This window comes from Sorex fumeus, unplaced genomic scaffold (genome assembly GCF_029834395.1).
Source record: "Sorex fumeus unplaced genomic scaffold, SorFum_2.1 ptg000008l, whole genome shotgun sequence".
Classification (NCBI taxonomy): Eukaryota; Metazoa; Chordata; class Mammalia; order Eulipotyphla; family Soricidae; genus Sorex; species Sorex fumeus.
In genome coordinates this window covers 11,434,052-11,461,086 of record NW_026606065.1, presented here as the reverse complement: position 1 = coordinate 11,461,086, position 27,035 = coordinate 11,434,052, and the positions used below count along the sequence as shown (strand labels likewise).

Sequence of the window (27,035 nt, the reverse complement as noted above, 5' to 3'; positions counted from 1 at the left end):
AAAAGGAAAGAGAGAACAAAAGGGAATGCCCTGCCACAGAGGCAGGGTGGGGTGGGGGGATGGGATCGGGGTGGTGGGAGGGATACTCAGATCATTGGTGGTGGAGAATGGACACTGGTGGAGGGATGGGTATTCGATCATTGTATGACTGAAACGCAAGCACAAAAGTTTATAAGTGTGTAACTACCTCACGGTGATTCACCAATAAAACAAAGAAAGAAAGAAAGAAAGAAAGAAAGAAAGAAAGAAAGAAAGAAAGAAAGAAAGAAGGAAAGAAAGAAGAAAAGAAAGAAAGAAAGAAAGAAAGAAAGAAAGAAAGAAAGAAAGAAAGAAAGAAAGAAGAAAGCATTCATCTATGCTATCACACCGTTGGATTTCTGGCCCACAGATCTTTCTGGGTGTTGCTAGAGAAGTTATCATACATTCCATGTGTTTACACTGAGTATCTCTGGGTGTATCCCAAAAACCAAACAGACAAAAAAAAAAAAAGAATAATACTGTTCTGAATATAATAGTGAATATTTATTAATATATTTAAGCATTTCTACTGAATATGTGTATACACACATATAAAAGCAGTTGTAGCTGTAGCTATACCATAGGATATTTGTGTTCAGTCTAATAGATAGTACCAGCTTTCCCAAGGCAGTATTAATTTTCGAACTTTTTTTAGTATAAACTGATTTACTGATTCTTCAGAAAAAAATAGTAGATCACTTTTCTCCATAGCTTTTGTATATTTAAAAATCATAAAAGAACCATATTTTAAAAAATAAAGCTGGATCCATATCTCATACCTAAGGTCAACTCAAAGTAGAATGAAGACCCTGAGATCTGACTCCGGAAACCATAAAGTACAATGAGGAAAATATAGGCGGAATGCTTCAAGGTTTGGATCTCAAAGAGGTCTTCAGTGACATAATGCTATAGTCAAAGGCAACAGAATTAAAAAATAAATGGCATTGGGAATATATCCCAGAGAGGCAAAAATGTATAGTCAAAGTGACATCTGCACTTGTTTGTTCATTGCAGCACTCTTTACAATAGCCAGAATCTGGAAAACACCTGAGTGCCCGAGAACAGATGACTGGTTAAAGAAACTTTGGTACATCTACACAATGGAGTACTATGTAGCTGTTAGAAAAGATGAAGTCATGAAATTCACATACAAGTGGTACTACATGGAAAGTATCATGTTAAGTGAAATGACTCAGAAAGAAAGGGATAGGCATAGAAAGATTGCATTCATCTGGGGAACATAAAGTAACAAAATAGGAGACTAACACCCAAGAATGGTGCCGAGATTAGTACCAGGAATTTTACTCCATGGCTTGGAGGCCAGCCACACATGCTAGGGGAAAGGGGTGCTCAGATAGAGAAGGGAGCACCAAATAAAGGGTGTTGGGAGGATCCTCCCAGGATGGGAGAAGCATACTGAAAGTAGACTATAGACCAAATATGATTGTCACCCATTGCCTCTTTTTCAAACCACAACACCCAATAGGAGAGAGAGAACAAAAGGGAATGCCCTGCCACAGAGGCAGGGTGGGATGGGGGGGGGGGGGTGGAAGGGATACTGGGATCCGTGGTGGTGGGAAATGGGCACTGGTGAAGGGATGGGTATTTGATCATTGTATAATTGAAACTCAAGCACAAAAATTTGTAAGTCTACAACTGTACCTCATGGTGTCTCACTAATAAAAATTAATAACAATAATAATAATAATGGGCTGGAACGATAGCACAGTGGTAGGGTGTTTGCCTTGCACGCAGCCAACATGGCCGACTCAAGTTCGAGTCCTCCGCCCCTCTCGGAGAGCCTGGCAAGCTATCGAGAGTATCTCGCCCGCACGGCAGAACCTGGCAAGCTACCCGTGACGTACTCGATATGCCAAACACAGTAACAACAAGTCTCATGATGGAGATGTTACTGGGCCCGCTCAAGCAAATCGATGAACAACGGGAGGACCGTGACCGGAACGTGAATAATAATAATAATAATAAAATAAAAAATAAATAAAATAAATGGGACTACACCAAATTAAATAATTCCTGCATGGCAAAAGAAACATGAGCTATAAAGTAAAAGACACCAAATTGAAGAGGAAAATATTTGCACTCAACACATCAGATAAAGGGTTGATATCAAGGATATCTAAAGTACTCACAGAAATGAATGATCCAAAAATCCTATTAAAAAATGGGGAAAGGAAGTGAACGATCATTTCTCTGAAGACAAACATCCAACAAACACATTTAAAAGTTGCTCAACATCACTTGTTATTAGTAAATTCTAAATTAAGATGACAATGAAATATTATCTTACATCAATGGGAATGACACATATCAAAAATACTGGGAGCAATCTTTATGGGTGGGATGTGATGAGAAATGAACTGTCATCCACTGCTGATGAAGTATTGTCTGGTTCAACCCCTGTAAAAAGCAGTCTGGAAAGTTCCAAGTAAAGTAAGAACTGAGCTTCCATAAGACCCAGAAATTCTACTTCTGGATGTCTACTCCCAGGACAAAAAAAAACACTCATTCAGAAGGATATATGCACACCATATGTCCTTGTAATACAATAGTACAATAGCTAACAGATAGACTCAACCCAGGTATCCAAAGACAGATGAGTGGGTTATGAAAATGTACAATGCAGCATCAAGAAATGATAAAATCATAAAATTTGCTGCAATCTGGATGGACCTAGAAGATATTACATTGAGTGAAGTAAAGCAGAAGAAGGACTAATGGTTTCACTTATCTGTGCTAATAGAATAACTGACCTAGAAAAATGCAAGGTATCAAAGGGAATAACACCATCACCCTCGACCTCAGGATATTGGAAAGACAATGACAGAGAGGAAAAGAAATTGAGGAGTTAGCAAGAAGACACTAATGGGGAGTAACAGATGGCAGGGTTCAAGGGGCCTTCAGTAGAGAGGTGGTCTGGAGGAGTTGTATAGATATATCTATACAACAGAGGGCCAGAGCAGAGCCCTCCCCTGCTGTCCTATCTCTCCAGCCCCTAGAGTAAATCTCTTCGTTTATCTGAGCCTTTCTTTTTTCATGTATAAAATTAGGGATCTTAATCCACATCCTAATTGTGAAAATTAGATAAAACACTCTATTATAAATGTCAGATATAATTATATGAGGTATATAACAGAGCTTATGTTTCATATCAAAGAGCTATAAACATATCTTTAGCCATGGCATTAAATCATTAAGCACATTCCAAGCATCTTCCTGTATAATATTTTCCCAAAGTCCTGTCTTTTGCTATCCCTGTCTTCACTTTTAACATTAGAAGACTCCATAGTTCAACTTAAGGGTATTTCACTATATCATTGATGAAACCTGACAGTCACTAATTTACTGTGGAGTTACTGGTTAGTTTCATAATATCATTGTGCTTTCTCAGAAGTGTTTTACCTCAACTTTATCAAGTAGTGATAAGACACAAGCTGGTTCTTGAAACGCACATTTCTATTCAGTTAGTTTCCCTTGAGGAAGGTCTTATCAATCCCTTGCCGCCTCAAAAATAGCCTTATATCAAATTTTTGATACTCAAAAACTGATTTGCTTTTTGTTTGATTTGAGTTATTTTGCCAAGTATTTCTATCCCTGTGGCAGAATATTTTGAACAGCTGGCAGAAAAATGCCAAAACAGTCTTCAGCATCCTCTGGGCATTGCTCAGAGCTCACTCTGACAAAGAGAAGATTCTTCCTGTACATTAACTTACTAATCCCCTTTTTCATTTCATTCTATTTTCTTCTCTCTTTTTCTTCTCTCTGTGCATGTACTTCTGGATGCTGCGTGCAGTGCGTTTGGCGGAGTTATGCAGCTGATGAGAAATCTGTTTCCATTGCAACTTGGAAGCCACACTTGAAGGCCTTGCACACCTGCAGTCCCACCAAGTAGGTATCCGTGTGACAGCTGGCACTGTGACCGAGTCTCTTCAAGCCATATCACACATCTTGATTTTTTGACTTGTCTTACTCCTGTTGCTCTTTGAAAGATTCACACCCGATTAGTAGCAACTCATGCACCAAAGGAAACAGAGTCAGTATAGTTCCTTGCATATGCAGACCAGGTTCATAATTTAAAGTGATAAATTCCTACTATTTTATGCTTATTTTCTTATATCTCATCTCACAAAGTTCACCAGAATTCTAAAGGTGAGTTGCATGGTTCTTGAAAATTAGTAGTTTTTCGAAACTGCATCTATCGTCTGACCCCAATTTGAGAGCCCTTTGAAAATAATATATCTTGACACTTTTAAGTCCCTCCACTATCCTGGCTTATAGGGTGAACCTTGAGCTTTTGCTTGTGGATTACACTAATGTCCATGGCAAATCAAGGGAGAGCCAGGATTTGAATAGTGTTACAGTTTATAATGAGACCATGGGACCAATCAGATTAAAACACAGAACTAGCATTCAAAACATAATAGTATGGGGCCGAGGAGATAGAACAAGTAGTAAAGCGTATGAAAAGCCCTTACCACCATAAGGTTCCCTGAGCATCAACAGACGTGGTACCTGGCCCTCAAATACTGCCAGGTATGGCCCTGCTTTTGAAATGTTATTAGGATATTACTTCCATTTACAGTTCATTGACGAAAGCAAATCTTCTAACCATGCCTAAATTCAGCAAGGATGGGAAAAGCAATCCTACCCCATGTCTGAGAAGAGAGAAGAACTAGAAAAATGATGATCCATCCAGTCATTCCATTGACTTGGATTTTTCAAAAATGTTCAGTCCTGGAATTATGGGCTCTGCTCAAGTAGCAGTGCACATCTCATTAAAGCAAGTCAATCTAGAGAAGCTTTCTGTGAGCTGCCTTGCCAGACTCTAATAGTTCCCCAGGTGGTTCAGAAGTTGCTTATCTGACTTCTTTTCACAAACACCAGCTATTCCTCCTCTTAGCCCAACGAAACTGTTATCCCCCTGGCTTTTAGGATTCTGTACATCTAACTACTGTGACTCAGCAGTTCCTTCATTCACTGACCAGCTCCATTCCATTTCCCGTCCTGTCCTGGGTCTTCATTTTCCCACCCACCAAGTGAAGGTCAAAATCTGGTCAAGATGATTTCTAAGCTCTGTTGACACAGGTTTCCTGGATGTTGGGCTCAAAACTTGTGGGTACCCCTGACAGAGATAAGCATAAAGCTCCAGGACTTTAGAAAAGATGGAAGTCAAGAAAGGGGGGGAAGCCTGGAGGCTGTTGAATAAAAATGTGGGTGAGAATTCTCCTTTCATATGGTTCCTAAGAATTACTTGAATTTTCTTTATCAAGGATGAGACTCTTTCAAGGATATGATATTTAAAAATGACAAAGACACATAGCCCTTGTATTATCTATCCCTTAGGGAAATCAGAAATAAGAATTAATAGAAATCCTTCTTTCCATAAAGGTTAGTAGGTGGATGTCTTAAGAGTAGTAGAAACACCAAAAAAGAGTTTTTGATTAACAGATGAGAGTAGTAGTAGTAGTGTATTATAATACACTTGTATTATTCTTTATTATTTTCATTTATTATTATTATTATTTTTTTATTTTATTTATTCTATTTATTTAATTTATAAAATCGCTGGAGCAATAGCACAGCAGTAGGGCATTTGCCTTGCGCGCAGCCAGCCCGGCCAAGCCAGGTTCGATTCCTCCGCCTCTCTGAGAGAGTCCGGCAAGCTACTGAGAATATCTCACCCACACCGCAAAGTCTGGCAAACACAGTAACAACAAGTCTCAAAATGGAGATGTTACTGGGCCCGCTCGAGCAAATCGATGAACAACAGGAGGACAGTGTTTGTTTTGTTTGTATTTATTAATTTTTGTTTATTTTTATTTATTTGTTTTTTATTTATTTATTTTTAATTTGTTTTATTTATAATTAATTTTATTTATTATTATAATTTATTATTATAATAGTCTATTATGACTTCCTGCTATTTTCAGATACAAAGTGGTTGAATAGCCCGGAATAAAGCTATCTAATGATTTCAATTCGTTCAATTCTCCCAGTGCACAAGCTATTATTTTACTTATATAGTTCCTCTCCTCTCTTTCCTATGGTTCTTTCCCTATTTTAAGTGAAGTGGTGGAGGAGGAGAAATTACATGAACATTCTGCATTCATCCTTTTCTCCTGTGGCTATCAACCACTCATTTCACTCTCCTCTCCTTGCACCTCATTATGCTCTGATTCTCAGCCTCAGTTTACCTAAAACCTCGTCATTATCCAAAATATCACAGACCAAGTTCAAGGAAAACTGAATGTTGTTGTATCTCAATCTTCAATTTTCCAAACTGTAGTGGTTCCTAATCATTGTAGTTGTTGTTTTCTTCCTTAAGTCATTGAGATTGTGATAGAAATTATGACCCCTTTCCTAAGGAAAAATATTCAATGCACAAAAACTCAAAAAAAAAAACCCAAAAACTCAAAACTTTGCATACCACTTCAATGTATTCATGGAGTCCCTGAATCCAAGTTTAGGCTTTTTGCTTAAGGAAGCAAATCTACTTTAAACTGCTTCTAGGTTTGTGAGAAAATAAGCTACAGGACTCCCAGGAATATTTTTACACTTCTAACTAACTGGTTTACTGAATGCAGTTAGGAAAAAAAACAGACGCATTTACAACTTCTTTTTCTTTGCAGTGTAACATTAGAGCTTAAGCACTTCTAATTCAGCAAGTATGCATTGAACACCTACTTTGTGGCAAGACATAGCTCTGGCACTAGGAATAAAGCACTAGAAGAGAAAAGTATGTGGTTTTCAACCCTGCAAAAATAGTCAAAGGATATTGGGAAAAACATTCAAACTCAATAATGTAGTAAAATATACAACAATATGTGCTCGTGGTGGAGAGAAGTGTAGTAAGTTTGGAGGAGCAATTAGGGAGCATTAGGACTTGTAACTTTAACTAGGTGAGAGGGAAGAGATGTATCAGCCCCAGCAAGGGCAAGCATTACCTTCCATGCAGTTATCTTTGAAAAACATCAACCCTTGCTTTGACTCGAAAACTGCCTCACAGGCAATAGGATGGGTAGAGAAATGTGTAACACAATTCTGGGGGGAAACTGTGGAAATGCGATAGCAGCTCAAATCCACCATGGATACAAACCAGCAGTTTTGTTTTGTTGTTTTTTTGTTTTTTTGTTTTTTTTTGTTTGTTTGTTTTTTGCTTTTTAGGTCACACCCAGCGATGCACAGGAGTTACTCCTGGTTCATGCACTCAGGAATTACTCCTGGCGGTGCTCGGGGGACCATATGGGATGCTGGGAATCAACCCGGGTTGGCCGCGTGCAAGACAAACGCCCTACCCGCTGTGCTATCGCTCCAGCCCCAAACCAGCAGTTTCTTACTCTCACCATTCTGATCTGGTTTGACTCTCACACACACTTTAGAGGCCTTAGCAGTTGTTGTGTCAGACGTAGGAAAGAAAGATTTCTAAAAAGAATATGCTTTTCTTGATTTTCTTCTCAAAGGGAGAGGAGGGCTCTGCACAGGGTGAAACACAGGGACATGTGCTATTTCAGAGAATGAGTCAGATATTTTAAGAAGCTACAGGGAAGTATCAGACTCCAAGCGGGCCATGTGGCACCTTAAAAAGTCAGAATATAGATATTATCTAATTCAGTGGCTTCAATTAGTCATAAGAAAATCAAGATGAATTCACAAGGAAATGTGGTGTCTGCCCAAGGACATTTGACTCATTTGCAAAGATTAGAGAGCTTTTTACCCTGTTGCAAAGAACTGAATTTGCAACAGCGGGTTATTAAAAAAAAAAAAAGGCACCCATCACTGGGCTAGAAGAGTTCTGATTGATTTCCTATGTGTCACATGCTTCAAATATAAAAACCAAAGCTGGGGCCAGACCAATAGTACAGTGGGTAACCGGACACTTGCTTTGCATGTGGCCAACCTGTGTTCTATCCCCGGGAACCCAATTCCCCCCCCCACCCCCCAGCACTCTAGAAGTAATACCTGAGTGCAGAATCAGCAGAACCTGAGTATCTCCAGGTATGGGTCAAAAAAAAAAAAAAAAGAATCAAACAAAAAAATACCTACCTCAACAAGAATTTAAATCTCAAAGCTACAATCACACATTAACAAATTCAGATTAAAAAACTCAAATTTATGCCTAAAGCACAGATACACAAGGACCGAAGCTAAAGTGTAGCCAGTACCTTTCTAGGAGTCTTTGCTAAAGCTGATTTGCTTGGAACCTCTTCTTCTTAGTCGTGGATAACTTTAGCTTAAGGCATCTGTAGCTTTTGGTTATATGTGGGTAGGACAGATCTTGCTAAGTGTTATGCAGTATCAAGTCTGTTCCACAAAGAATCTGTGCTACCAGGTTGGGTTGGATTAGTCTAAATTAGAGAACTGCCTCTGTGGCTTTTGCTGGAAGAGGATTACATCAAGTTCCCCAATCTCCAACATGGTCATTAACAAGTGCTATAAATGTATTTACCCGTTTATCATTGTTTCTCTTTGTCTGCACGCACCTGAAGGAAAGAGCAAGGGGAAGCATCAAGCAGGTTTGTGATTTCTCTTCTGCTACGTTTGTTTATAAATCTGATGCCTAACAGATGCTTTAACTGTGTCTCGTGTGAGTAAAATCGATCCACAAATACAAGATGATCAAAAGTGACCTTTTCACAAGATTGCCTGCAAAGGATGCTGTTTTATTGATCGTTCCCCATCCCCTTGGGTGTATCTTTCCCTAACACACTACTGTTTTTATAATCTGCAAGGCCTGGAACATTCTGGGAGTGGGGGAAAAGGAGGGTAATAATTATGGCCCTTGGCTAGTCCTTGCTACCATTTTCCCCAACAGAAATCTTAGTCTAAGTATTCACATCCCAGGAAGCAGCACATCTATTCCCCTTCATTAGGGTCCTTCTTTTAGAGTAAGAAATTGTTTTGGTTTTTTATTTTTTTTCCCCCGAGAAAGGAACATTGTGTACAAGAGGCTAGAACAATCTCTCCGTGACATGCCCAGCTCATTGGGCTGCGGTTTACTCCGGTTTGCTTTCAAAAGAGAAACTTAACAGATAATGCAGTCATTCTCTCTGGCCTCCAGAGAAAATGCTTTGTCATATTCGTAGCAGAGAGTTGCCTAGAGGGACTGGAATTGGAGGACATTTTCCTGAGCTTTCATCTGCGTTAGTAAGAGCCAGGAAGGGCCTTGCTTGAGGAGCCATGACCTGAGACCCAGGCCCAGGTAGATCCCAGCACTGTCTAAGGAGCAGCCACAGAGGCAGAACCCACAGAGAATTGCAGGTGCCTGGAGGGGAAGAAAGACCAAAAGTCGCTTCCCTCTATTCTTGCAGTTCCAGTTCCGGTAGACAGGACACGTGGGCATCACTCTGCTCCCAGTTGAGCCCAAGGTGTTGGCCTGGGTTTATTTCTTTAGCTTTGTGATGTTGTCTTAATGACTTTCATCCCATTAAATGGTTTTATTTAGGGCTAAAAGTAATTTTGGAAGTTCCTTGGGGGTGATTAGCCTCCAGGTCATCTGCTTTTGCATTTTATTGGTTGACACTTGCAAAGTTTGTGCTTTTGCTCTTCCAGCCCATGTTCTCCCGTGAATATGTATCTCGCTTGCTTGTCTCGATGTTTCTTTGCGTGCCTATTTCTACTCTGGAGAAGCCTGTGTTCTCTCTCAAACATGTACTTCTCCCTCTCTCTACTCACATCTTTCTAAATAAGCTTCAATCAAACAAATCTTGCTTCACAAAAAAAATAAAAAATTCATAAATCACAGAACCCAGGGATGTGGCTTCAAAGGAAGAATACCTGTTTTGCACATTCAAGTCCCTAAGTTATGCCCTCAGCACTGCATGGGTCTCCCCAAATGGCCTTGGACCCCCAATATAGCCCTCAGAACGGTTATTTAAAAATAAAGGTTAATGGGGCTAGAGCAAGTGATAGTGCAGCAGGTAAGGCACTTGCCTTGCAAACAGTCGAAATAAATTCAATTCTGGTACACACACAGTCCCCGGAGCCCAACCAGGAGTGATCTCTGAGCACAGAGCCAGGAGTGAGCACTGAACACTGTGGGGTGTGGGGCAAAAAAACAATTTAAAAAACGTTTTTAAAATAAAGATTCACAAGCCTAAATATTCCTTTTGGATGGCATAAGTGTCAGAGCATACATCACGCACTCCTTCGCAGACTTAAGCCCACACAGAGTCTGACATTGGATCCCTTCTTGATTTGTTAGCTAGGTGGAGTCAAAGCAAGGGGTATTGGGTATTTCTAGGTGAAATTTCCAGCTACCGCTGAGTAGCTGAAAGGGTTACTCTTTTCCACTTAGAAAGATCTCTTGCCAAAAGATGTTCTGATCATTAGAATCAGAACAACCTTGACGTTGACTAGAGAAGAGTTGTTCTGATCGCTTTGGACCTTTTCATCCTCTTTTGGCTAGATGTCAAACCCCACCACCTTTCTGTTGAAAAATAGAATGCAAAAAAATAAATTATTTGTGATTTCTCTTCTGCTATAGCATCAAAAGTCATTTTTGAGTCTTTTGGGTGATGTTTGAGAAGAGTTCCTTGTCTCAGGAGCTCTTAATGTATAGTCTCATAGAGTAGTTTGTCTCCAAATTCTAAAGGCAGAGATCATCTTTGCTACCAACTTCCTAGGTCACCTGTCCTGAGCTCATTCTCCAAACAGAGCCACTGACATGGAAAAAGAAGTTAGTGAATCATGTGGAGATTTGTAAAACATGTGTAAGCAAGATCTCCGTGGAGTCCTGAGTGAAGCTTCACCTTGGACAGACCCAGTGAGACGACACTTTCTTGAAATGTTAGCAAAACAGAGAACAGAACAGTATTAGACCGGGACTATGGAAATTGTGCTCTAAAGTCCAAAAATAAATCTCTTGATCAGCTGTCAAGACTCAAAAAGATGACCAAGTAAATGTTTTCAATTTCATGATGCTCACATATATATATAGACTCTTGAGATTTATTCTACACGGTGCTGACAGTGTTGTCAAGGATTCACATAAGCTTGAATATATGCAGAACCACTAAGGTACATTATTGACTTAGAGAATCACACGCAGAGATGACCATCAGAACTGTGGTCATTTGGCCCTTGGCAAAAACCATTTGTAACATGCCCTGGGTTATAGTTGAACATGCATGCCTTATGGAATGCTTTATGCTTCGTGACATTAGGTCTTCATATATATCACATAATCCTGTGTAAAGCTGTGACAGAGAGTTGGAACAGTAGTACAGTGGGTAGGGCGCTTGCCTTGCAACAGGGCTTTCAGGTTTGATATAGATCCCTGAGTCTTCCAGGAGTGATCCCTGAGCACAGGGCCAGGAGCAAGCCTTAAACACCGTTGGGTGTGCCCCCCCCCCAAAAAAGAAAAAGAGACAACTTCATTAAAAATACCTTTAAATTTTTTCAAAGCTATGACAGAAATGTGTTCAAGAGAAAGCTCTTGCATAAAGCAATAAAATGCCCCTGTCATCAAGTAGTTATGGGAAAGGAGATAAAACACCAAGGAAAAAGTGATAAATATAAAAAGAGAGAAAAATTAAAGTTTTAATAATAATCTGAAGAAACTAAACTGAAGTTCCTGTGTTAATATTGCATTATCTTTCGCCTTATGTCCCATAGGCAATAGAATTTGTAATACTGTATAATATTGCGGAAAATGCAGAAAGACTATTTTAATAACAATAGGACCATCAGAGGAATAGAGAAATGTGTCCTTACACAAGCAGAGTATTCACAAAGGAAAATGTATCTATAATGACAGTTCTCCCTTGGAAGAGAGCAGGTCTGGCTCTTAAAATTGTGTTGATTAATGTTTGGCCCAGTTTCAAATGGGTTCATTCATACTTTCCAAATGCAGAGCACTTTGACTACTGAGAACCATCAGGTTATTGATGGGATTCAGAGAGACACAAAAGATAAGCTTGAGCCAACTCTATCTTCTTCCAGGTATCTCCAAGCCAGGGATCTACCAAATCCCTCCTCTTGATTTTTCCTTGTATTAAGATCTGGAAGTAAGTCAAGTGTAGATGAATTAATTCAGTTCAGCAGCCAGCACGGGCCTTCTGAAGCCTGGCACTGCTCTCTCTGAATGTGAGGGCTACAACTGGACATCAGCAGTCGTTTATGAAGTGCAGTCAGGCTTTTCTCTCTTCAGAATGAAATGGGGCATCACGCTTTCCTGCAACTTCACACTAAACTAGTTGCCCTGATTTGGAATATACTTGTTCCAAAGCAAAGACTAGGTCTCTCAACATTGAAATTAGGGTTATACTTAAACAAAATTTAACTGTGATGTATTAGGCCTTTTAGAAAGCAATTCAGTTCCAAGACTTTGTTTATCAAAACAGATCAAAAAAATTAAAAAAAGTGTTCAAATACAAACTTTCATTTATACTAGATTAGTTTTCACATTATCTTAGTTTTTGAGTTACAGAATTATTTATGCATGGATGTAATTTTAATTCTACCTGGGTGCCCTATTTCTTTTCATCAAATTGCTGCATTGAGTGTAATTTCCACAATACAAGCTGTTGTGTTTTTCTTTGTTGCTTTATATCAGATAGAAGATGATTATTAGTATTTCCTAATTTGCTAAGTTTGCATCCTAAATGAATAGCAATTTGTTGAAGATTCTTTTTACATAAGTCATATAAACATGTAAGTGTTCTATCAGTGATAAGTTGTATGTATTTCAAAAAATAAGCAACTACTTCAAAAAATAAGAAAGAGAGGCCAGAGGAATAGTACAGCAGGTACTTACCTTGAACATGGCCAACACATGTTTGATCCCTGGTCCCAGAGCACTGCCAGGAGTGATTCCTGAGTGCAGAGACAGGAGTAAGCTCTGAGCATTGCTAGCGTGGCCCTAAAACAAAATAATAATAATAATAATAATAATAATAAATATCACAGTTCAGGAGCCAGAGTGATATTACCACAGATAGGAAGTTTGCCTTGCACACAGTCGATCCATGTTCGATCCCTGGCACCCCATATGATCCTCCAAGTCCTACCAGGAATGATCTCTGAGCACAGAGCCAGAAGCCCTGAGTACTGCCAGGAATGGCCTCAAAACAAGACAAACAAAAAAATCATAGTCTTAATAAATAAATAAAAAATAAACCCACTTTCAATACACACACACACACACACACACACACGCACACACAATTCCCAATCTCAGGAACTCAACTTTCTTTGGCACAGGATCAAATGCAAATTGTTGTTCCTCTCTATTGAGCCTCTGCTCTTCCTCTTTTGACATTAAATGCCCTAAATGCAGTTTCCTTGGTGGGAAGGGAGGAGGGCAGGTTGTTTGCAGTCCTTACTCCTGGCTCTGTGCTCAGGAATCACTTCTGCAGTGTTTAGGAGACCAAAGATGGTACCAGGGCTAGAACCCAGGTTGGCTGTGTTCAAGGCAAACCCTGTACCCACTGTAGTCTCTCTCTCCAGCCCCAAAATGTAACTTCCTTAACATCATTTAATTATTCACTTACTTTCCTCTAGTCTTCCACGAAAAAAAAAAAACGCTAATCTTATATAGGGTATAAATGTGCTTCCTGATTTTATTCTAATTAATAGTGCCACTAAGTAAATTTCCCAACTCATTTTTGAACTAGAAATCTTCTCTTTGTTTCAGTCAGTAGAAGTTCTCATGTCCTTCTCCCTCCTCCTGACAAGGCTTGTGGTCCTCAGTAGCTTGTGAGGTAGTTATCACACTGATCCAAGGAAGGCTTCTACTTCTTCCTATCTGTTAAGTTTTAATTGCTACAAGAATAGATCACACCACCAGAAGTTTGAGGATTATCTATAAATCTCTGCCTCTGCTTACTTTCTCCTTAATCAATACTTGGTAAGCTGCTTTAATCGCAATTTATAAGGAAAGCCTTACCAGAAATCTGTCACATTTCTTAGTAGACTAGATAAAATTGCTTTCAAGAATACTTGTGAGGCCATTCTAGAGATGTATTTCTTGAAAATATAAGCATAAATGATATTTTTTGTTATCATGCAATCTTCTGTTGTGATCCACCAACTACTTTGCCAGGACGAAAGAGGATCACTTTGTTGGGTTCTGACAGGACATTGAGAGGAAATATTGTATGTTCTTAGATTTCATCTGCATTTGTTTTTCCATTATTTACATGTTCTTCCTTGTGTATGTAATGAGTGATCTACCTATATTTGGGGGGGTTGTTTTGTTTTGTTTTGTTTTGTTTTTGCTTTTTGGGTCACACCCGTTGATGCACAGGGGTTACTCCTGACTCTGCACTCAGGAATAACTCCTGGCGGTGCTCAGGGGACCCTATGGGATGCTGGGAAGTGAACCTGGGTCAGCCACATGCAAGGCAGACGCCCTACCCTCTGTGCTATCTCTCCAGTTCCCCTCTACCTATATTTTTGACTCATTTTTTTGGTGCCAGGATTGAAAGTGGGTTGGTGTTTTATTTGTTTATTTATTTATTAAAACTGTAAGATGTGAACTTTTTCCCCTACCATAAAAAAAAAATTGTGTGGCAATTGGCAAAAGAGTTAGATTTTTTTTCAAAAGCAATCTTTTCAAAATGGTCACTCTGGGGCAAGGGATGGAGTTCAGCAAAAGAGCACTTGCCTAACATGTGAGGCCCTGGGTTTGATTCCTTGTACTAGAAAAAAAGGAGCGTGGTCTCTATTCATATTTATTAATAGGATTTAGATTTTTAAAAACATACCTCAGGAATTAAAACTAAAAGATATTTTTTACACACTAGCAGCATGAGGTCTTTCTTTAAAAAAAAACCGTATTCTATAAGAAAATTGTTTTCTTAAACTAAGTATGACTGCAGGTGTTTCCAGCAAATCAAGAACCGAAGTTTTGTCTCACAGCAATTAATAATATTATATTGATTCCTGTAAAATGTATTTCTGGGCTCTGAAATACTCTGTACCTCAATTATTTAATTATTTAGACTATGCTGTATTGCTAGTTCTGTAAAGGTTGCTATGTTCTAAAAATGTGTCTATTCTCATTTTCACATGAAACGTGCTCGCCCATAGATGACCACCATTTGTAATGCCTGTTTCAAGTACAATTATTTCAACTGAACCCTTAAGAGCACTGAATATATTTCGAGCAGCACAATTAAAACTACTTCGTAAGCATTTTCTGCTTAAGTAGTGTGCAGTTATATGTGAAAAAAAAAAAAACCAATGGCTTTGTTTTTAAAAAAAAAAGAAGTTGAAGAATACATCCCTAAGCACGTTCCTGGTGGCGAAATGCTTAGTAACGTGCTGCTCTATTTCCCTCACTCCTAGTAAGTTCTGTAGTAATAAGCAGAAGCTCTTCAGAATGTACACCTCACGGAAGCAGAGGTACCCAGCATCCCAGCTATTGACATGAGATTTGAGAATGCCAACTAACCTCAGGTGCATGACCAGGCTACACAGAGCCACCCTACGTGAGCCCTATTCGGAGACTCACTTTTCCTAAGGACTTCTTGAATGAGGTGTTCAACCCGCTTGTACTTTTCCTTGTTGCCTGTTGCCTGCTTTGATTCTCTGCCCCCTAGGACGCAAAGGCATCCCACGCAGTGCTGGCACTCAGCCCCTTGGCACCCCCTGGTGGTGAGATAACCAATGAGCTGCTGCTGCTGCACGCACTGCATTGGTTTATGGCTCAGTTGCCTTATTGTGCCTGAGGCGAGAATTTATAGAAAGCTTATCCTCCGAAAGGGCTAAAGCCCTAATTAAGCATACCGATAACTACAGCATTCTAAGTCCAAGAGGATTAGTGTGGAGTTAAGACGATGCCACACAGTTCTCTGGCAGGGAACGGCCTGTGGTTGGCTGCATGCTGAGCCGTCTGGGTAACTTGTACAGCTGGTTCCTAGAGAGGGGAGAATTCCTTGCTGAGAGGTTGCGGCCCCCTGAGTCTGACTCTCAGCTGGGAATGTGGAATTGCAGACTTAAGAAATATTGCAATAAATGACCACAACGAACTTTTGGTTACTTTCTCCAAGGAGAGATTGACTTGTTGGTCTCCTGGGGCTAATCCTTGGCATTCCTCCGAAAAACACGGTTAACATAAATCTTCCTCAAAAAATCCTATTTATAAATGTCACCAAAAAATCGCGGGGAAAAAATGAAAAGTTCAGTGGACCAGTGAAAAGTCTGTATTTTAAATCAGCGTGTGGTTTCACTAACAGCCACCTGATCAGATCTATAGTCCTTAAATCGAGATGCTCTGTGGAATTCCAAAAGAAAAACAAAGTGGTGGTGTGTGGGGGAGAATAATAATTAAAAAAAAAAAAACTTTCTGTAAGAGAACACAAGAACAGATTTCTGCCTTGGAAAATAAGTTTAAATGTTGGTTTTAAAGTTCCAGATTGGGGCTGGAGAGATAGTACAGTCAATGGAACACCTACCTTGCCTGTGGATAACCCAGGGTTAGATCCCTGAAGCCCTATTTAACGCCCTCAGCCCAGCCAGAAGTAGTTCCTGAGCACAGCTGGGTGTGGCAAAAAAAAAAAAAGTGGATTATAAACTTAATCTTCACCTATGTGGTTATGTAGAGAGTGAAAATAGCACATTATTTTTCTGATCTACTCAGTATTGAGTTCTCTTTAAAATAGCTCTTGAAGATTGTTATACTATGAAACACTGGCAAATATGATGCAATTTAGAAAGAAAAGGGGGGAAGTGGCACTTAGAATTAATGTGCATTAATTTCAAAGACACTAAATAGTGCTGAGATTTAGTGAGTATTCTTTTCACTTCCCATCCATCATTAGTTAATAAAATATTTTCATAGAATGAATTGTTTTAAGATACTTTGTTATTGAAAAAAAAAGTCATGGCAAATTTGATGCTGCTACTTACTTTAAGTTTTGCTTTTTCCATAATTGAAAGTCTTAAATAAGAAACCTGATGTTATATTAAATAATTGTATAATGTTTTTTATTTATTTCTTATTCATTTATTGGTGTAGGAAAGAGATATCTTTTGAACTTTGGAGAACACAGATTTATTTTAACTAAACTCCACTCTCTATAGTAATTAGCATAGGTTACTTCCAGGAAAGGTAACAGATTAGATGAAACATAGGCAGAACACTTGTAATGATAGCATTGCTGACTTCAGCCTTAAGATAATCTAAATAAAGAGTTAAGATGAGCATATGCTCCTGAACCAGGTCATCATACATTTAAATGATGCAACAGACGTGCTGACCTAAAAAAGATTTGAAATTCTTGGCAAAAAAAAGAAGAGTAGATAAGGTGGGCACTGTCACCTTGAGGATTTGTTCAAATTATCTAAAGACTTGGAGTGACTTGGAAAACAGAGCTGAGAATAAAAGGCTGCAGTCTGATGCTGTTATTGCTGCTGCTGTTTAAATGCACTCTGCTATTTAATCTCACCTTTGTCGAGTACAGATCAATCCTGGGATCGAGGATTTGTTTGCAAAGAACTCCTGACCCCATCACTCCACTGCCCCATCTGTTCTTTGCATGTGCCCTGGGCTGGTCACGGTGGATTCAGCTTTGTGCATTTCAGAGGGGAGCTGTCCGTTGCATGGTCTCCTTGGTGATGGCAACCAGGACTTCCTGGTCACCTTGGCTCATTGTGTGATTTATTTTCATGTAAACTCACAAAATGTGGCGTCTTTTTTAGAACATCGTTTGTTAAGCATGAAAAAAAATTAATGTTACTGTTTCTTGTTAGCTACCAAACACATATCCACTAAACACATTTGCTGTTGGCATGCTGCAGCTGGGGACAGTGGACAACGCGGTAAGTGGAAAAGACACGTCCTCCACTTGGTCTCAGAGAGCTCGTGTCCAGCTCAGAGAGAACACTGCCCACCAGGCAGAGGCTGCAGCAAGGCCGTCAGGCTCCACCTCCAACCGGAAGCTGCTCCCCGAGACTTCCTTCCTTCCTTCCGGCCCTTCCACCCTGACTGCTTCATTCCTGAGGAGTTCAGGGGCCTCTCGTTCAAGAGCACTGTCCCTCTCTTCAGAATCACACCATAGCTTAGACATGAAAGCAGAAAAGCCACAGATAGGTAAAGGAAGTGTCAACACTGTGGCATCCACAACAGTCCTCTAGCTGTGTTGCTCGTTTTGTCTCCTTGCAGAGGCAAGAGCTCCAAAACTCTGAAATCCAACCTATTTTGGAGTAGAATGGATATCCAATCCATCCAAATCCTCGAACCATATCCCACCACACCTCTGTGGGAAAGGAGAGAATTTGTTTGCACTCTGGAATTTGTTGTTGTCAGTTTTAGCAGCCCAGGTCTGAGCAAATATGATTTACCAGTAGCTGCCACAGCAAATCAATAACCTGCTTCATAGCAGGCAATTGTGTTAGTGAACGTAACATCTCATTCCATTAATCAGTCATCACATCATTCTGTGTCAGGGCTGTTCTACCTTGTGTGGTATTTGTCTCACAAGTATGACTATAAGCATAAAGCAAATGCGATGTTCAGTGTTATGTGTCTAATATTCTATCTATAGGGCGATCATCTGCTATGAGATTGCATGAATTGATGGATATCATAGTCTTGCCTGGATTATAAATGCATGCCGAATGTATATAGATATGTAACTGTCATCCCTATTTTTCTGCAGAAACATTTAGGAATTACAAGGAGATATACTCACAAATGTAACACAACTCTTTTTAAACCTCAAAAGTTGAGGTCAAAACTAAAATCTGTTTGAAAATACAATAAATACCATACCAGTCCTTGGTTATTTGCAATGCAATTGCACACAAACTACTATACTAGATCTCCTGTCTAGGAATCCAGGAAGGGTGTGTATATCTACAGAATGAGATGGGTCCAGATGAATGCAGAGAGAGAGATGAAATAAAGCTCAGAATTTCAATGTGGGAAAAATATATTGCTGTGCTCCTACTTGCTCGCACCATTTTGTCTGTTGAAATAACTGATCATATAGCGCTTCATCCAATTGCTCACCTAAATGGAGTGGAAGAAATTGCTTGAAATGGAATAATCATGCCTCTGTTGTCCACAGTCAGAAGCTAAGTTTTAAGGAGCGAGTGCGCATGGCTAGCCCGCGGGGCCAGAGTATTAAGAGCAGACAAGCCTCAGTAGGTGACAGGAGGTCCCCGAGCACCGACATCACAGCCGAGGGCAGCCCCACCAAAGTGCAGAAGAGCTGGAGCTTCAACGACCGTACCCGCTTCCGGCCTTCCCTGCGCCTCAAAAGCTCTCAGCCCAAACCAGTGATCGACGGTAAGCCCTGTTTTTCCATAAACATTTTTAATTTGATCGGCTATAGCCAGCAAGATTATGAAGTAATTAATTCTCCGTGGTATCACTTGGAGATAGAAGGAAACAACCCCAGGGAAAGAATTGTTCGTTTCCTTGAAAATTTATTCTTTGCCATGGGCAAGTGTTGGAAACATAAGTTTACTTTTGGAAGCAACTTTGGCAGTTAAATCTACATTTCAAAGAAGTCGAACAAAAAATTCAATCTTCCCTCCCTCCAGTGCGATATATTATTTCTCTGTCCCTTTCTAGTCTTGTCTGTGACTTCATAGATCAAGTTCATGATAAGATCCAACGGTCTGACATGGGGATGGAAGTTTTGACAAGCAATGACCCCAGGATAGATGCTTTGAAATTGTCTTGAAACCCACTGAGAAGGGTGATGGCACCTCCTGGACAATAAAAATGCTTGTCTCCTTCCTTGCAGATGCTCCCACTGAAGGTTCTTATTCACTGATAAATGGAATTCAAGTTCTCTTCTCGGGAGAAATTTACATATTTTTTATCATATTCTACAGAGGTTTACTTGCCAACACATTGTATTAAATGCCACGTAATTTTCATGTTTATAAAACATTTTCCTTTTTTCACTTAAGATTAACTTGGCTTCCCTTTTAAGTACAACCCCCGCCCCACCGCCTGCCCCCCTCCCCAAGATCGCCTGCTGGCAGAAACCCAAAATCAAATAGATTCTTTCGTTCATGCATAAAAAAGTGCAAAAGCTGTCAGTCCTTCCGCTCTCATTTCCTAGTGCAACCTGTATTTTCCCAGGCCCAGGGAGCCTTAGGCATAAAGTTCACAACTAAAGGTCAGAATCAGAGTGACCTCAAGTCCCTGCAGGGAAATCCTTGGGACCTCAGCCTGGATGTGGCTCCCAGTTCATTCAAATGTCATGATCTTCTGTTCACGCTTCATTCTGCATGACCCTAGGAATGTCATGTTCTCCAAGTCGACTACTGGTTGCCGACCTGATAGGGCCCCTCTTGGCAAAGCTGGCTTGGTCAGGCTGCCCTGTTCCTGCTATGGTGCTGGAGCAGAAAACACCCTCCACGGACATGGAAACTTCCTCCATCAAGCCCGAGTGTCCCAAGTTACAGGGAGCACAAATTCTCCATGTTTTCCAGTTTCCACAGTCTTCTCCAGGGAATTTTCTTAAAAGCTCATGAATAGCTGAGTGAGAAGTGACCAGAGCTAGGAGTGGGGTTCAAGGCCTGGAGCATAGGCTTTATAAGCAGTAGCATGGACGGGAATGAGAGGAGGGAGGTTTGATCCCCCAACACCCCATGGTCCCCACAGAACCCTTGGGTGTGACCCAAAAGAAAAGAAAAAAGGGGGTGACCAGCTACAGGGCAATAGCAAGGCTTTATGGTACATTCAGAATACATGGTTGTTGTTTTTGGGGGGTTTTTTTGGTTTTTTGGTTTTTGGGTTTTTTTTTTGCTTTTTGGGTCACACCCAGCTATATACTGGGGTTACTCCTGGCTCTGTACTCAGGAATTACCCCTGGCAGTGCTCGGGGGACCATATGGGATGCTGGAAATAGAACCCAGATCAGTCGCGTGCAAGGCAAAACTCCCTACCCGCTGTGCTATCACTCCAGCCCCTACACAGTTTTTTTTTTAATTAAGGAAGATATGATTGACACATACTGGTTTCAAGTATACAACATAATGATTCAGTATTTGTATATACCCGCTGCAAAGGATCACAAGTCCAGTCACCTCCATCACTACCGTCATGTAGAATTTACTCTCGGGGCAACTCCAAGTAAATGTGGCAGCATAATTGACTGGAGTCACCAGGCCCTACCCGGAGGATGGGAAAAGCGTCAGAGAGGACCAAGAAAGCCAGACTCCCAGCTGTACAGTAAATCAGTAGAGCATGGTGACTCAAAATAGCTTTCTAAATGTAAATGATGCAGTGCTCCTGGAAGGCAGTTTGGCAATATTTATCAGAAGTCTTTATATAATATGTCTAAGCTTGGATACATCCCATCTACCAATTCCATTTCTAGTGTAAAACTGATATATCACAATAATAGAAGATATAAGAAATGATCCTAGAAATTAAAAATGACTGAATGGGGATTTGGTAGTAGACATGATATGATATATACTATTGCCAGTACGAGAAACTCTTCACCTGGCCTACCTAGTGTTGTAAATTAATAGTACTTCGAATTTTGGGCTGGAGCGATAGCACAGCGGTAGGGCATTTGCCTTGTACACGGCCTACCCAGCTGACCCAGGTTCTATTCCTCCACCCCTCTCGGAGAGCCCAGAAAGCTACTGAGAGTATCTTGCCCACATGGCAAAGTCTGGCACGCTACCTGTGCCGTATTCGATATGCCAAACACAGTAACAACACACCTCACACTGGAGACATTACTGGTGCCTGCTAGAGCAAATCGATGAACAATGGGAGGACAGTGACAGTGACTTCGAATTTTAAAAGTTATTAACATGTAAAGATAATTTTAACAATTACTCCATTTTTGTTCTGCATCTATAAAAATTCAAGTATTTGTAAGAAAAGGCCAGGAAAGTTTTTTAACAACGTATGAACCATTTGTTGCAATATCATCATTATATTCTGTTTCTTCATTTTGTTCATCTCTACCTCTTTATGTATACTAAATGTGTGAAGGTTTTGTGGTTTGGGGATTTTTTTGTTTGGGTTTGTTTGGGTTTTTTTTTTTTTGGTTGTTTTTTTGTTGTTGTTTTGGCATGTGTGTGTGTGTTGCTAGGGATCAACCCAGGGCCACATACACAAGGCAAGTGCTTTCAGCTGACTCACATCGCCAGCCCTAAATATGTAAAGCTTTGACGAAGAAATCAAAAGAGGATTTTTGTTGTTGCTGTTAATTAAAGAATCTAAGCATTCCAGGCTGGGGCGAGAGCTGAGAGAACTAAGGTTAATACCTGGCATGTGGGAGCCTAATTTTGATCCCTGGCTCTGCAAGGTTCTAATTTCTGCCGGGTCTGTGCTGTGCAGTGGGAGGGAAGTCTCCCAAAGAAACAAGAAACAAAGAAATTAGGTCTTCCTTTCTCCTGTTGCCTTCTCTCTTTCCCTACTCCGTTTCCCTTTGGCTTAAACTGGTGGTCACCAAACTTCAGTCTTCTTCAGCGTCTGACCTTAGTGCTAGGATTCAGCCTTCACCAAGTGTTGCTGGGAAGTGTCTGATTAGCTTTACTTTTTTTTTTTTTTTTTTTTTTTTTGCTTTTTGGGTCACACCTGGAGATGCACAGGGGTTACTCCTGGCTCTGCACTCAGAAGTTAATCCTGGCGGTGCTCAGGGGACCATAAGGGATGCTGGGAATTGAACCCGGTTCGGCCACGTGCAAGGCAAACGCCCTACCCGCTGTGCTATCTCTCCAGCCCCCGTCTGATTAGCTTTAATAGCTTCTACTGTCACTGTCACTGTCACTGTCTTCCTGTTGTTCATCGATTTGCTCTAGCGGGCCCAGTAACGTCCCCATCGCGAGACTTGTTACTGTGTTTGGCATGTGGAATATGTCACGGGGAGCTTGCCAGAGAGCCCAGCAAGCTACCAAGAGTATCTCGCCCGCACGGCAAAGCAGCTTCTTCTAGAAAGAGAAAAGCAGCGGCAGCTTCCAGGGCTGCCCTAACTAACGAGCACCATAGACAGAATGGCTTCTCCCACAGAAATGTTTCTCATGCTCTTCCAGAACCCAGAAACCCCAGACCTCCCAGCTGGCGTAGCTGATCACCACCTGCCTTTGGCTTCACATCATTATCTCTCTTTGTGTGTGCCTTGTTCAGATAGATTTCCTATAGCACAGCGGGTAGGGCGTTCACCTTACAAGCGGCCAACATGGCCGACCCGAGTTCGATTCCTCCGCCCCTCTCGGAGAGCCCGGCAAGCTACCGAGAGTATTCGATATGCCAGACACAGTAACAACAAAGTCTCCAATGGAGACGTTACTGGGCCCGCTCGAGCAAATCGACGATCAACGGGAGGGCCTTTACCTTTTTTTACCTTCTTTCTTGGTTTGGTTTGGTTTGGTTTGGTCTGGTCTGGTTTGGTTTGGTTTGGTTTGCTTGAACATCACCTCTAGCAAGGCTGGGAGGGCTGTTCCCAGCTCTGTGTTTAGAGGGATGGGGTCACTGAGGGAAACTGTCTGTTACTGGGAATCAGACCAAGGCCTCCCCCAGGCAAATCATGAACTCAGCCCACTGAACCATCTCTCCAGGCACCCATTTTTGCTTCTTGTAACAACACCCGTCATATTGGACTCAAGCCCACCCTAATGACCTTGGTTTTTTTTCTGAATTATCTCTTTGAAAGACACTTCCTCCAAGTAGTCTCACCCTGAGACAGTGGAGCTTCTATCTTGACAGGTAGAGCTTCAAGCTATGCAGGTCAGCTCTTGGCAGAGCTTTTTCACCCACACCACGGCATCCCTGAGCAAGCCAGGGCAGACAGCATGGGGAGGCCTGCCACCTGGCCAGGGCTCTGGCTGCTGGAACCTCATACAGTACCCTCAGCAGGTCCAGTCTCTTCCTACCAGCGTCAGAGAGAGTTCAGCAACCTCTTTGTGTCCTCCTTTGGGTTAACTGAGCACATCTAGATGTTTTTCTTAAAAAAAAAAAAAGTGTAAAAATCTGGATTCTGAGTTTGGAAAATGAATTTGACTTGTCTGTTTGGCCAGAGGGGAAGAGTGTTTCAAAGGCGCCCACTGTCAGCACTATCCATCATGGTATTTTCAGTTACTGCCAAGACGTCTCAAAGGGCAGACAGATAGAAGCAGAAATCCTGTTCTCTCTCTCTACCAGATCACATATTGCAACCTTTCCCTTCTATTCATTTTCCACGTCAGTTCATAGCAGTGTCAGTTCCAGTGGGTAGAAAGGAATTGCTTTTCCTTGGTCCGTGCCCATCTTTGGTTCTGAGTTCTCCAAATGGTGGGAGGCTTGATCGCTATTCTGCAGAGAGAGTTTGTGGCCACCCACACGCCAGAGGTCTTGATTCTGAACCCTTTGTGTTCCCCGGTAGTCCAAGATCTTCACCTCTGATATACTTGACATTTATTCTGAGAAAAAGAGAAGCTCTCTTTGCTTCTTGGTTTTGTTCTGTTCTGTGGAGATTTGGGGAGGGCATACCCAGCAGTGCTCAGAGTTGACTCCCAGTTTACAGTCAGGGATCACTCCTGGAAGGACTCAGAGGTCATAGGGGGGTGCCAGGTATTGAACCTGGGTCAGCAGTATGCAAGCAAGTACCTTACCTGCTGTACAATTTCTCCACTCTCTTTTTCTTATTTTTGTAGAAAAAGAAAAACAACACCGAGGCATCAATCAACTGAGCGCAGACTTCAATTGTACATTTTTATTTATAATGCCTCTCCAGGGTTTAAGTATTTTTAAAATCCATTTGCCACCTGTACAGAATAATATATAAGACTAGGGCCAGCTCCCAATTATTTCAGATCTATTTGTTCACTCATTTCTGGGGCTCTTTTCTTCTACTTTTTTTTCCTTTCTTTTATATACTTTAGGCATTTTATTGCCTGTTAACATGCTCAAGAAGAGCAGGTGAATAGCAGAGAAAATAATAGAAATCCAGATTTGCCTTTAAGTTAATAGCCAAGTTATTCTCAGAATAGAATAAGCCTGAAACTGAATAATAGCAGAAGAGAGAGGAGAGAAAAAAGAAATCGAGAGTTAATCTATCAATTTTAAAAATCCTTCCAAATCTAGTGTCCTTTGCTATAAATAGCATTTTATAGTTTAATGATTATTACAAAAGGTTATTCAATCTCCTCTGTTTTTCTTTGCGATAGTTTGTTATGAAACTTACATATTGTGCGTGCAGTGCTCAATTGTTTCCTTATATTCCCATGTATACCAGAGATATTGATATTAAATGCAATATCTGACAGGTATTAAAGTTAGAAGTCTACAAGTAGCAAAGGAAAGAAAGTAAATAATGAGGAAGATAATAATGAAGAAGCAATAATAATCAGTAAATTTTTTTTAAAAAAAACTTAAAACATTTTTTCCTCCCCAGACAGACCAAGCCTGTCTCTACCCTGCAACTTCCTCCATCGGCAGTTTGAGCACTTGCCCAATGGCCCATTTCTCTACCCATTCCAGCACCTGTGTGCTTCTCCCATGCAAGGCAAGTGCTCTGCCATTGAACTGTATCCTAGCCTTACCACCCCTCCCATCTTTATTTTTTTTTCAGCTCTAGCTGCCAGGCCTCTGAATTAGATGATATCATCTTCAAAGACTTCCAGAGCTGGGATATTAAGCAAATTGGAGAAATGGCCTTTCCATGACCCTTCTCTGTTTTGATTCAGCATCTAGGAAGAGATTCAGAATTATGACCTTGGTGGTTTGTGTCTGTTTCTCAGGGAAGGGTGACTTCATGGTGATGCCACCTGAGGCCTGTTTCAGGATAGAAAAGGTAGTATCAGGAGGTGGACAGGGATCAACATCAGACAAAAAAAAAGTGGCAGACTTCGAAACCATGAACCGCAGTCAAAACCTTCAAAAACAAAACTAAAAATAAGAGGGAAAAAAGAAAATTTCTAGTGGTTTTGAAGGCAAAGCTTGCAAAACTCTGCTGTTCCTGGGAATGCCCAATGCCTGTCACACACCTGAAGATTTGGTGATCTTGACAGAGAAGGATAAGGAGCCAGCTGGAGGGAGCCCCATCTTGTGGTGCTTTTTTAAAGAAATATGCTAAGGATGCGCAGTAGAGACAGCACAGGGGAGAGGGTACTTGTTGTGCATGTCACTCACCCTGGTTCAATCCCCAGCCCCCCATATGGTCCCTCAAGCCTACCAGGAGTAATCCCTGAGCGCAGTCAGGAGTAAACCCTGCACACAGCCAGGACTTGCCCACAAAAAAATACAAAAATCTGCCAGAGACTGTAGAGAGAGCTCAATAAACTAGAGCACCTGTGTGCATGCAGGAGGTTCGGTCCAGGTTCAATCCCCAGCTGTCTATGACTCCCCCAAGCACCACCGAGAGTGACCTCTAAATAGTGAACTGGCAGTAGTTCCTGAGTAGCACTGAATTCTCCCCACCCCATTCCATTAAAAAAAAAAAACACAAAACAAATACTTTCCTCTCCCATTGTTCATCGATTTGCTCGAGCGGACCCAGTAACGTCTCCATTTTTTGAGACTTGTTGTTACTGTGTTTGGCATATCGAATACATCACAGGGAGCTTGTCAGGCTTTGCCCTGTGGGCGAGATACTCTCGGTACCTTGCCGGGCTCTCCATGAGGGCGGAGGAATCGAACCTGGCTCAGCCAGCCTGGCTGTGTGCAAGGCAAACGCCCTACCACTGTGCTATCGCTTCAGCCCATAAAACAAAACAAAACTAAAAAAGACAATGAAAATCTGCATGGTCTGAGAGAATGTTTAACCGGCTGAGCACATGCTTTATGCTCAGGCTTAAACCCTAGCAGCCGATGGTACCTGAGGCCAGATGTGCCCCCAAAACAAACAAATATACCCCCATCTAATTATTGTTTGCATATTTTAACATGCCTAACATTATTTCTGCCCAAGTTTCATTCCTGCTAAGAAGTCCTGAAGACTCTTGCTGACTATTGTGGAAGCTGCAGCCTCACCCCATATGTCCAAGAAACGTAGGCACCACTCTGAGTGCTGATGTGTGACAATAATGTGGGGATCCCTTTGGGTCTGTTCTCTTGGTGGAGACAGTGTTCATCTCTCTTCTCTCTTAACTTCTCT

At 41.1% G+C, this 27,035-nt stretch overlaps 1 protein-coding gene across 1 annotated transcript in view; it reads left to right on the top strand.

Moving 5' to 3' along the window:
- The window catches only part of KCNQ5 (potassium voltage-gated channel subfamily Q member 5), a 609,327-nt gene that overhangs the window by 524,743 nt on the left and 57,549 nt on the right, over positions 1-27,035 (top strand). Inside the window, 3 exon segments of the mRNA XM_056109768.1 lie at positions 3,830-3,924; positions 8,523-8,549; positions 19,050-19,270. Of these exon segments, the coding sequence (XP_055965743.1) occupies positions 3,830-3,924; positions 8,523-8,549; positions 19,050-19,270 (343 nt within the window).